Source organism: Struthio camelus, chromosome Z (genome assembly GCF_040807025.1).
Source record: "Struthio camelus isolate bStrCam1 chromosome Z, bStrCam1.hap1, whole genome shotgun sequence".
NCBI classification, from domain to species: Eukaryota; Metazoa; Chordata; class Aves; order Struthioniformes; family Struthionidae; genus Struthio; species Struthio camelus.
Genome location: NC_090982.1, coordinates 78,762,404 through 78,774,778, shown reverse-complemented (window position 1 = coordinate 78,774,778; position 12,375 = coordinate 78,762,404). Strand labels below are relative to the sequence as shown.

The 12,375-nt window shown below is 43.6% G+C and overlaps 1 protein-coding gene across 1 annotated transcript in view; it reads left to right on the top strand.

The window, feature by feature from the left end:
- The window catches only part of LOC138064683 (dynein axonemal intermediate chain 1-like), a 150,322-nt gene that overhangs the window by 68,330 nt on the left and 69,617 nt on the right, over nt 1-12,375 (top strand). Inside the window, exon 13 of the mRNA XM_068928400.1 lies at nt 638-885. Coding sequence (XP_068784501.1) covers nt 638-885 — 248 coding nt within the window. The remainder of the gene's footprint in view (nt 1-637; nt 886-12,375) is intronic.

Below are 12,375 nucleotides of genomic sequence, written 5' to 3'. Positions count from 1 at the left end.
GAGCTAATTGCAGGCTGCAAAAAGCAAAGGTAAAAATAAGTGGAAAAGAAAATAGAAATTGTCAGCAAAAGAAAACTTTTATGCAAAACAAGGAGGAGACTTTGGATATAAACTGAAAATAAAACAGCAGTGACATGTGCATTGCACAGTTATGTGTAATGGCAGTGGGTGTGATTCTGTATACGCACTTAAATGACATGTTTTTCTCTGAAGAAGCAGAAGAAGCTGTAATATGAAACACTGCCAATATAGAAATTGAAATGCATCTATCCTTGGTTCTGTCTGCGTGTGTGCAATGTTAATGAAATCCAAACCCAAAGAGGTAGGTGTCCAGAAGTTTCGAATGCATTTGTCCTCTAAGGTCTCTCAACTTCCCCTCGTAGAAACAACCTGCTAAGAGAGTAGTTTTTCTGCATAAGCACATTGATCCCAAGTCCTGGGGCTGGTATATTAATGGAGGAAAGGCTGTTCAGGTCTAAGCACCCCAACATGACTGTTCTGTCTTGTAACTGAAGTCTTTCCCACATGACCTTGTGTTCAGATTGTTTTCAGGCATAGGTCAGTGGTGTCAGATCATACGTCTCAATAGCAGAAAATCTGGGAAACTGATTTGACAGTGAAACTCCTCTTTGTTTAGATGACTTCATGAAGCAGAGCCGGGGCATGCTTCTGCTATACACCATGAAGAACCCCTCCTTCCCTGAGTTCATCTTCAGCAGTGAGAGTGGCATCATGTGTCTGGACATCCACAGTGACCACCCCCACCTCGTGGCAGTGGGCTTTTATGATGGCAATGTGGCCATCTACAATCTCAAGAAGCCAAGCTCCCAGCCCAGCTACAGGAGTAATGCTAAGTCAGGAAAGCACACGGATCCAGTATGGCAGGTGAGCCTGCTTTTGCTTTCCTTTAACCTGTCTTTGTTTTAATTGCACTGAATTTGGGCACAGCTGGGAAAAGTCCTATGGGGCAGAGGTGTTGGTGTAGTACATGCATTAGTGATCGATTCAAATGTGATGTGTAAAACTACTTTGGAACTATACAGAAATGCAAAGAAATCGGATGAATCCTTGGTCCTCAGCAGAAACATGTGAGCAGACCTCTGCTTTAAATAGTTATTCCTCATTCGTTTTCATTATTATAAATGACTTCTGTTTGGGGAGGAACTGGTCTCCTCTGTATATACGAGCATTCAGTGCTAGCATATTCAGTGCTACCATTAGTGCCAGTGTATTTTCCAAATACAAATTCAAAGGGCAGGCACTAATGAGCAGAGCATCAAACATAATTGGCCCTAAAACAGACCTGTGTTAGGACACAGCCGGCCTCGGGACAGCTCCTCATGAAACTAGCTGCTACTGGGATTCAATACTCTGTCATTGACCTTGAAGATTTCTAGTGAATTAAGGATTATGACGTGCAAGTGATGCTCTTAAACTAGTGACCCTTAAAAAGCCTTCCTGGCATCTGTTACAAAGAGCTTCCGGACAGCTAGTTTTGTAAAGGGCCAGGGTGAATATATTGTTACATCCGACTGGCTTTATACCTATGTCTACACTGTAACCTGAGTTAAAATTGAAGCACTGGAAGAAGTATGTGTTTCTGATCTCTTTCATAGCAGTACAAGTGTGCCAGCACAGATTTCAGCGTGAGTTCTGTGAGCCTGCTGAGGTCCAGAGGTGTGTATTTGGTTCGCTAGCCAGGGCTACAATGTTGCCACCAAAACTGTTGATGTTACCTGAGTTAGGTTTTCCTGCCTAATACAGTCGTGCCTCCAAGCACATTGTCGATGTTCCTTGTACTTTGGCACATGTCATGCATAGGTTGTCCCCGTCATAGCCCCCTGTTATTGCATCTTCCAATAAAAGTCCAAGAAATAAAGGGATCTTGATGAATCTGCAGATGAATGTGGGACTTGCCAAGAGCAAGACTGGCGCTAGCTGTAAACAGAGAGGTTATGGGCAAATGCAGCATTTCCAAGAAGACTTGAATTTTATGCTTGCTCTTTGTCAGGCCAAAGCTTTTCTTCTAGAAAGAACGTTTAGCTCTTCTTATGGGTTTACTCAGGATCTCCAGCCATGGTTGTTATTATCATAGAATTTGTCACATGTGTGCACATGCACACCCACACTCACACATTCACATTACAGAGGGCAAAGAATTGCAAGCTCCTCCCATTACCATAGTAATCAGGTGATTGCACAGCAATCAGAAGAGCTTGTACCTCTGTTGGAAAGACCTGAACTGTTGGCATTTGTCAACATCAGCCAAAAAAGTTAAAAGAGATTTCTGAATTTCATTTCACGGGAGAAAAACGGGCATGAAGGATGGTCTGTTCGGCCGAGACACCGGATTGTTCTTCCTCATTCAGCGCTAAAAGGTTCTAGAAGGTGATGGCTTCTCAGATTGAGTTCAAAGATGCTCTGTTTCTCCCCATGCAAATACCACAGGTATAGTCTGAATGCCTCCTCTTTGTCTAGACTACCTTGTGCAGTTCTCACTTTTGTAGAGACTGCAAGCCCATGACTTTAAAGACCGATTAGAAAAGTAACAAAGGTCTCCCATAAAATTAAGAGTCTTGTTCTTTGGACTGCCTGGCTTGTTCTTTTTGAAACAATACAGTCCCTTTCACAACAGAAGCAAAATAGGAAGTGAGTAAAGCGGCCTGACAGTTCTTTTCTTTTGCTATTTCATCTTCAATGACTTAGTAATATCTCAGTAACTTTGCATAAAACAAAGGCAATGTAACATAGCCTATTATTAAGACCAAAATAATATACAAATTTGCTAATTCTGTTACCTAAGAATGAGGTTGTCTGCCTGATACTGGCCCCCCTTTCGTAAAGTGCATAGCAGTGGCTTCTTAGGTATTAAGTCCTACTGCAGTGTAAACAATAGAAAATTCTGGTTTATTTTAAATGACATACTTCTAATTTCTTTCTACCAATTGATTAAATTCCAAAGCCAGAAACAAATAAACACATACACAGACATGTGAATACATATGTATGCAGTGCAATGTGGCTAATATAGTTACTGAAACCTTAAGTCTTAAAGGAACATAACACTGGAAATGATCTCCCAGGTCAGTGAGTTCAGGCCTCTGCCTTTGACTACATGGTACAATCAAACACCAGCTTAAAAGGAGTGAGATCCTGGGAAACAGTGCCAATCTGTGGCGTTTTGCCTGGCAAAACCCTTTGTGAGGTTAGACTCTAGCCCACTTCAACCAAGAGAGTGATCCAATCAATCAGTAAAAGCCTCATCCCTCCATCATCTCCAGCCCCGAGTACTCCTAGAAAGCAAGTCCCTGGACAGGGCATCTGTTCATGCCAGTAGCTAAATCCCACAGTTTGGCTCTGGATGTCAGTCAAGGTGGCCAAGGTGGTACAGCTTGACTAGACTGTGCCACACACCTTGGCAGAGCCCACCAGAGCAGTGTCCCTTGGGGAGAAGCGTCGCCTGCTGGGAAGGCACCCTCAGCTTCAAGTTTCATTTTTACTTTCTCCCTTGTTTTTTTTTTTTTTTAAATATGATGATTAGGTTTATTTACAGGTGGGGAGAGTGCTTTTTTTCTTACCTTCTGACACTGGAATATGCTAAATATTTTATGCAAATCTAAAATAATGCAGATAGATAGATAGACTTTTTCAGCTGAGAAAGTTTGAAGAGTTTGGAAGCTTGAGCATTTCAGAAACAGAGACTGATAACTGAAACTATCTGCGGAGTCAAATCTGTTTCTGCTATTCAATCCCTCTCTTAAAACACATCTTATACAACAGGTTTGTTTCCACTGTGTGTTTCTAGTTCATAGTTTCACATCAAAATAAGGACTTTATTTCTGCTTGCTGCTGGGATTAGTACAGAGCCAGTACTGCTGCAAGGGGTTGGAATGTTTTTTTTTTTTTAGCTTGCTCACAATCAGAATTTCTGACTAAATTCCCAACTGCAGAGTATTGACCCTAAAATCTGCAAAGGGAACTTTTCTTTCAGCTGTGCTTAGAGCAAATCTCAGTGTGGCAGGCTTACCCACGAGCACAATTTGGCTTGGGATTTCTGTGGAGAGATCACTGGTTAGAAAAACAACTTTATTCATTGTTAGTTTACTAAATCTCATCTGTCCTGCCTGAGGACCCGACAACATGGAGCTTCAGATGGCATCCCGAAGGAATTATTTTCTGCGTCGTATTTGTGCATGGGAGGAGAAAGGACTGGCCACTGCTTGCTAACTCTGCCAAATGCTATTCAGGTTAAACGGGATGCTCACTGTTAGGATGAAAAGGACACAGCAGCATTCTAATAGTCTGCATTCTGCCAAAGGAACCTAGAGAAAGTATCAACTTGCATAAGAGTTTCCCAGTAGAATTTGTGGAAGTCCCATCTCAGGTGTAAATCAAATAAAACACACCTGAGACTCTCTCACTGGAATTTTTCTCATAATTGTGCAATCTCTTCTCCATCTCTGCTTTCTATGTTCTTATCTAAGTCCTTAAGTAACTCTTCAGTGAGTCTTAGCAATACGTGATGTCACCTCAGACTCACCTAGCAAGATCTTATTTTGCTGGTAGAAGTAAATGAGTTCAGTTACAGAATACCTTTACAGTCCGCATAACCTGTGGTTTTCCACCCTACTTCATACTACTGGGCACAGCTCCACAAAAAAGGCCTTTCCAGGGAGCTAACTGTATACTCTGCACATAAGAGAAGAAAAACCATTTTGTTGTAATCCACTGTCACACCAGCATATTGTTTCCTTGCTGATGACTGTCAATCTCGTAAATCTGTCATCCACAGTCAGACAAACAGCTTCTGCAGCATGCTTTGCTTCTGAGATGTTACTGCTTCACATAATATTGTGTTTCTTTGGCTTCAGGCGAACAAAGAGTTTGATGCAAAGAAAATAAAAAGGAGAGACAGAAGGTTGCTATCAAGGTCAGAATAAAAATTAGCTGTCTCAAAACGGGCTCAACTCTCATTCTGTTGCCTTCCCTGCTAAGGGGCACAAAATGGGCATTTTATGGGGGTAGTTCAGTGATAGACCCTCATTCAACTTTATGATGTTACTGTTAGGGAAGAAATCCAGAGGAGAAGTAGAAATTTGAAGAAGAAAAGAGAGCAAGGGAGGCCTGAGACAAGGAAGGCTGGACAGGAGATAGCGATGAAGACAATCAGGATGGCTTGTCTTGAGAGCTGGCAAGTGGGAGAACATAAACTGAAGGGATAAACAGAACAGAAACCAGACAGCAAGGTTCATTTAGCACAAAGCATCTAGGGTGACACAAGTAATCTGCATCTCTCACTCTGGGTCAGTGCAATGTTTGCACAGCAGACCTTCCTCTCCAGCCCTCCAGTAGCTTTCTGCTGCTTTTTTCTTTCTACCATCCCTGCCTTGCATACCAGACCCAGTGCAAGCAGGGCAAAAAGCCTGGTTAACCTCTTACGTCCTAGAAATAAAGGAAGCCACTGTGTTCTCACCAGAGAGTCATTCAGCACATTCATGCACAGAAGTGCTGAGGTGTGGAAAGAGCTTCCACATGCCGACCAGCATGGGTTTGGGGCCAGGAGACCGTGGTCTGGCAAAAGCTGCCTTGCTACGGCAGTCATTTGGTGCAGTCCTGCTCCCTGCAGTGAACTCTGCATCCAGTAACAGGGTGTTGCAGCATTACCTGCCCCAAACTGTCCAGAGCCTTGCACTGCACTCATCACTGTAGCACTGGGAGGCATTTAGTGGCTGACAACCATCTATCATATGTTTGCTCCCTTGTCCTCCCCTGGAGGGAAGTGTAGGCAGGAAGGGCTGTGTTTAGGAAGGGTAGCTGTATGCTTGCTGTAGAAAGCAGGATGAAGAACCACAGCTTTCCAATTGTCCTTAGCAGCTTGGAGAGGTCACTGCAGAGTCACAGCCATGCTGGAGAAAATCCTGTCTCCCACGCAGTCAAGTTTCACCATTATTAGGGAAAGCCAGCTTGAGCCAGGGAGGTCCATCCGGAAGCCTTAGGCTCACTTTGGCATCCTAAGCCCTGGCCTTGGTAGTGGCAAGAAGACTGGAGGACGTGAAGGTGGGTGTATGAGAACCACATGTAGAGAATGAGAGGACAGATATGATGGCTGTTCACAGTCACCTGTGTTACTGACAGGATGTGCTATGAATCAGTGCACGCTGCATTTTCCCAAGTGCTGCCAGCTTCATGTTCAGGTGATTTGCCCTGTTGTAGACCAACCGAAAGAGGAAGGAGGTAGGAATTGCCATAGCAGTTCTGGAATGGAGAGGGCTCCTGTAGTCAGCTGGAGGTGGTTGAGGCAAGACACGGTGCTATGGCAGAACTGCTTGATACAAGCTTTTGCAGCATATTTATACCATGTTTAAAACTTTTTGGACAACTTCTTGGAGCCGCTTTAAGGTTAGACAAGGTAAATGCCCAGATGTTTCTTCCTAAGTATCTTTGACGTTAATGGACAAAATCACTGATCTTTTAACACTGATGTATTTTTTTGAGATAGTATCAGAATCTACCTTCTGGAGATTCAGTTTCTGTAGCTGGTTATTTTTAAACTGCACCTTGGGTCTGGATTCTTGCAGGTTAGAAATTCTCTTGCAAAGCATTGAAATCCTCCCTTGCAGATCATGTAAGGTTTGTCTGAAAAGAAGCTTTTTTCCTTTGATGCTGCTTTTCCTCTGTACTTCGTACAGATGCTGAACCAGCTTTCTGCCTTCTGCTGTCACTGCTGCTTGCTAAATAGATTTTTTTCTAGCACTATATTGTTCTTCTCCCTCCCCATCCTTTTACTTAAGATCTGAACCATCTTATTGTGGATTTTCAGGCTGTTTATTTCTTTTCTGGTGTCTACAAACAAAGTATGCTTACTTAATTTTTTGCTTGTTAGTTGTAGTTGTGCTAGTTCATGGAGAAAACTTTGCTTTTAAAATTTAAGAGTCCCTGAAGGCCTTGGGATGCTGGAAAATGTTAGCCTGCAGTTTCAAATGGCAGAGAAGTTGTAATGCATTTGTTTGGTTGCTTGAATCTTTGAATCCTATTCTATGACTTTATAGCAGTTGCAAAGGTTAACTGAATATTTAGCAGGAATCAGGAAACTGTGGAAAAAAAGTATTTCTGTGGTGGTCTCTAAAATGTGACTGCCCTAGTCTAAAATGCTGACTGCTAGATCCTGAAAATAGATGGAGAAAGCACACAGACCAGATGGGTCTTAATAGCACTGACCCAGCCTGTGAAAGATGGAGTGCTTCACTGAGGAGAAGGAAATAGAGATAAGAGAGAAATAAGGGCGGAGCTAGATGCAAGCTGGGCAGGGACTTTGTAAGTGAAGCCATACCGATTTATAGCAGGGCGCAAGAAGCAAGGGCTGGGCATTGCTGATACATTGTGAGCTTTTGCACCCTCTTGCGAGCCCACAGGGCCAGGGTGAGCTACGGTCTAGGAGACGCGCAGCACTTGGCATGCCCAGGAGCTGGCTCTCCCCTTCCCTGCTGCGAGTCTGCTCGATTCTGCAGTGATGGGAACCTTCTGTCAGGCACATTACAGATGCTGTCTCTGATTCAGCAGCATCAGACAGTTTGGGGATTTGGATGCGAGCCTGCCTGCTGTGTGTATCTGCTTGTCCTACACGTGGAGCAGGCAACTTCATATTTTGTCTGTAAATTGGAAATCTTGCTCAATGAGCACAGTCAGAATTGAAACTGTGAGCCATGAATTGCAATAGGTTGAATACCCCAGAGCTTTGCTGGCCTCTGGCACCCATCGTTCAGCTACGTGTTGTGTCTGATGCAAGAACACGACCACTGACGAGACAAACAGGAAGAGTCTAATGTCTGGTTCCTTGCTCCTCAGCTGTTAACATCCAAGCCTAATAAGTACAGTGGGAAGTGCTGTGAGGAGAATAAGCAAGCAGATTCCTGGTGAAACACTGTACCAAGGAGAGCATCCAAATCCCAGCAGGAAGAGAACAAACTGAAAGTAGGGCCAGCCTTATCCAGTTCTATTTATAACTGAGCTGTGCTTCCTCCAGATAAATTTGAGTCTCTAAAGCATGAATGATGCACAGGCCTCAGGGTGGGTCTTTGCCCTGCATGAATGTCACCCTCATGGCCATACGCTCTGCTTAGCTCAGTGCTGGAGTCATTCCCAATATCACAGAATGTGCTTTTTGGTAGGAAAGGTTTCACTACCTTCTTTTTGCCTCCCAAACATACGTGTGGTGTGTGAACGCAGCGGTGACTGATCTTTCTCTCCTGTCCGTTGGTCTTGCCCTCCTGAGTTCGTTGGCGTCCAAGAGATGGTGTTTGGGGCTGTGAGTCCCAAGAGGAGGCAGTCAAGGTGGAAGGCACTTGGTCTACATGTGGGAGAGAGGTGTTTTTCGGAAGAGGACTGTTTATAAGGCTCAATGTGACATGGCATGGGAGTTTATTTTATGTGAAATCCTCAGTGGTGATGAACACATCTGCTGAAAGGTTCCCTTTGGTGGTAGGCATGCTGGCTACCCCACTGCCCCACCTGTTTGGCAGAGGAAGCTTTTGAGGAGGAGCAAACGTGAGGAAGGCCAGTAGTAAGGCTTGCAAGTTGCCATATGCTGCTAGAATGAGAGGAGGCATCTGTAAATTATCAGGCAGGAAGTTCATACTATCGCCTGCAGCAGGAGTAACCATCTCACGCCAGATCAGTCTGATGTTTGCTTATACCCACGAATAAAGCTATCTGCCAGCTTTCTGCCCATGAGCATGTAACTGGTGGCCTGAAGAGTGCTGCTCCAGGAGCATCCAGGCTCTCAGGGACCTGACCTCTTACTCAACTCCTGTGTTGTGCCTTCCCTTTCAGGGTGCTTTGAGATGCCTTGGGTTATCATAGCGGTAGCCTGAAGAGTTCTGCCTCCTGGATATTTGCTTGGTGAGTTATTGTCCTGCCAAGCTGGCTGCCTTGGATGCTGCCTAACATCTTTGTAGATGAAGAAGCTGTCTTCATTTCAGTACCTATCAACTGAAACCAAACCTGTGAGCCACCCTGACTCTCCAAACTAGCATATTTATTATCAAGAAAGCTGTGTAGAGAAAAAGGCGGTAGATAAAGTCAGGAGACATCAGAGTAAGTCCCTAATTCTGCTTCAGATGAGATGGCAGGGAGTACTTACATCATTAAAGATGTAAGAGCAATGAAGGGAGCACAAGCTAGACTGCAAGTTATTGGGATCTTTGAACAGTTTGACATTTGTCACCCATCTAAATCATCTTCTCTCTAATGCAAACAGTACAGCCAAGCATCTAAATGTTACTGGCTTACCTTTAGGAAAACGTACTCGTCGTAGACCTTATCTCTTTAATGGTTTCTATCATGGAGGCAAGTTTACTTCCTAAGCACGTTGAGCTGATCCATTCTGTCACGTTGCATGATTTTATAATAAACCATGAAGACATTTTTCTACAAAGGACGGAATAGCACTGAGAACTCTGCTCTGCTTATCTTTTCCCTTATCTGTAGATTGCTGTCATAACTGAAGCATTTACATTTAAGAGAAAATCTAGATCTTCAGATTAGGAACATTCTTCAGTGGCTTTATTTTTAAGTGTTTTATATATATATGTAAATCAAAGTAATTTTTATTTATCTCTCTCCATCAGCTTTTACTCACTCTCATAAGACTAGTCTGTTATACAGAGGAATCTCATCTATTGCAGTGAATGAAGCAGTCACAGTGTGGTTGAACTTGACATGCAGTAAACTCATGAGACATGAGACTGAATTTAAAATCAGACTGAACCTTCATTTCTGGAACTGAGGAACTGTTCCTGAATCACAGAAATGAGAACTGGCAGAGTCTGTGAGAGGAGAGTCCCCTTCCTCCCAGCCAGGGCATCACAGGTCTTGCGATATCATTCCTGAAGTGAATTTCTCCAAATGAGACTAAATAATCCAGCTGTCTTCACCAATACTGAACAGACTGGAATCATTACCTACTACGTCTTACATGGTACACACCTCCTAATGCTTGTGAAAAGGATTTCTGTATTTTTTCCCTAGCAGTATCACTTTACCTCCAATCTCTTTCTGCACTACTGCCACTTAACCAGAAATTCCCTGATTTGTACTTGTTTATATGCTTTCTTCTTCCTCTCTGTGGCACTTTGTATTTGTCTTTATTGAATTTCATCTTGTTTTCAGACTGTCTCCAGTTTGTCAAGATTCATTTGAGTTCTGATTGTAACAGAATCCTCTCCCTCTAAACTAGTGTCATTTGCAAATATCCCTTACATTTTGCAATCCCTTTTGCAAGTTACTAATGAAGCTACTGAATAGAGTAGGACTCGGGACAATCCTTTGTGGGACTCATCTACAGAGGTTTTCCCAGGTGGTCAGGAAATTACTGATTATTACTCTTGGAGATTCATTTTTCAATTACTCATCCACTTTTTACATCTAGACCTTATTTTCTTAGCTTGCTTCTGAAAACATCGCATGAAGTCTAAAGTCTTACTAAATTAAAGGTAAATCACATCTGCTGCTTCCCTCTAATTCTTTAGACCCATTACCCTGTCAAGGAAGGAAATCAATTGTGTTTGACAATATCTTTCCTTGAGAAGCCCATATTCACTGTTTCTTATCTTCTTATCAAGGAGTCATCCAGTATCTTATCCTATGGTTGAGATCCTATGATGACTTACTTAATAGTTTGTTTCAGTTCTCAGGTTCAGCGTTAGGCTGACTGGTCTACAGTCCACTAACCTATCTTTCAAGACAGGCTTTGTTTTAGGTTTCCTGGGGGAGTTTTTTGCTCTTTTCCAGTCCTTTAGGACCTCTCCTATCTTCTGGTTCTCATAGATAATTGCAAATGATTCAGAGATTGCTTCAGCTGCTGTCTTAAGCACCTTAGGATGAATTTCATCAGGCCTTGCTAAGCTGAATATATCTGTCTTATCTCAGCATTCTGGCCTTAAAGTTAATTTTATTGTATGTCTGGTCACAATTTATCTTTCTATACAGGACTGAACCAAAGAAGGCTTTGGATACTTCTGCCTTACATGTGGTTTGCAGTGGGACCTACTTTCCTCTATGTAAATGGTGAGTGGGGTCTAACAGTCAGAGGCTCAGATGAACCTTTCTGGAACATCTGATTTTGTCTCCATGCAGGCACCCCTGTCCTGGCCCAAAAGATTACAGCCCCCTCAGAAATGAGTCTCCAGCTTCTTCCTCCTGCATGCATCTTAGACGGTGGCTAAGTTTCAAGACATGCAATGATTCTTGGGGCCAATAGTGAGCCCGGTAGCTCAGCTCTCCCCATGTGGCAGGCCTGATTCTTCTTTTCTGGGGCAGCTCTTCAGTCATGGCTGGATTCTTCTATCCTGTTTGTTTTTACCAGCACCTGGTCTAGAGCTCAAGGATGTGGACGGGGACGGGGACAAGGCATTCATTGCTGGGCTCCTGAGAACAAAGTCAAGTGTGCTTTCATTGCTTGTGCCTTTTATGGCAATGTTGACTGAAACTGTTATTTTGTCTGATATTTTTCATTCTTAACTACATGTACCACAGCACAAATGCTGTCTGTTTCCCAATGTAATGGTCAGGAATGGTAACAAGTCCTGATACAACCCAGCAACCTCTTTTGCTGAGGATGCACTACAGGGCAAGAGCTCTGTATGCTGTCTTATGCCATGCAGGCTTCAAGATGGGCACGCTGGCTGCCCCACAGTTCTGATCCCCTTCATTAGGGGACCTGCTGGAGCTTACCATGGCTCCTTCCTTTCTGCTTCCCAGATTTACATTTGGCAGGAAGCTCAGACCAACAAGCAGCCAGTACACAGTCAAATCTTTTTCTGCCATGTGGCCTGTCAGAGGGCCAAGGTGCACTCAGGACCCAGGAGCTCCCTTGCCCCAAAGTATAGACCCAGCCAAAGAGACTGACTGGGCTGCTTTGACCTAAAATGTGGAGCAAGCAGTCTGCCCTCAATTATCACAGCACCATAAGATCTTTGTTCTTGCCTCGAGTTAAGGTGAGTCATTTGCTTTAAGCCCAGTCTTGCCTTCATTCCAACTAACCATTGTGAGGAATGAGGCTTTCTGTCTTCCTTCTTCCAGCCTACACATAGGACAAATTGTACTGCTATCTATCTAAGTTAGCATGGGGAATCCCCCACACTGCCCTGCTTCTCACCCCTAAAACTTGCTTTGCCTGTCACTTGGGATGCATAACCACTGACAATGGTATTACTTTGCATGTGAGTGAAGTAGCCTGTGCTTTCTGATGACTGAATGGGTTGGTGTTTTAGGGTCTCTTGTGACTGTTTTCAGGAGAGCAGCCTTGCTTTTTATGTGTTCTCCCCCAGGTGAAGGCCTTGGCATCACATTTGATACCTGACTGATGATCCTCAGCTA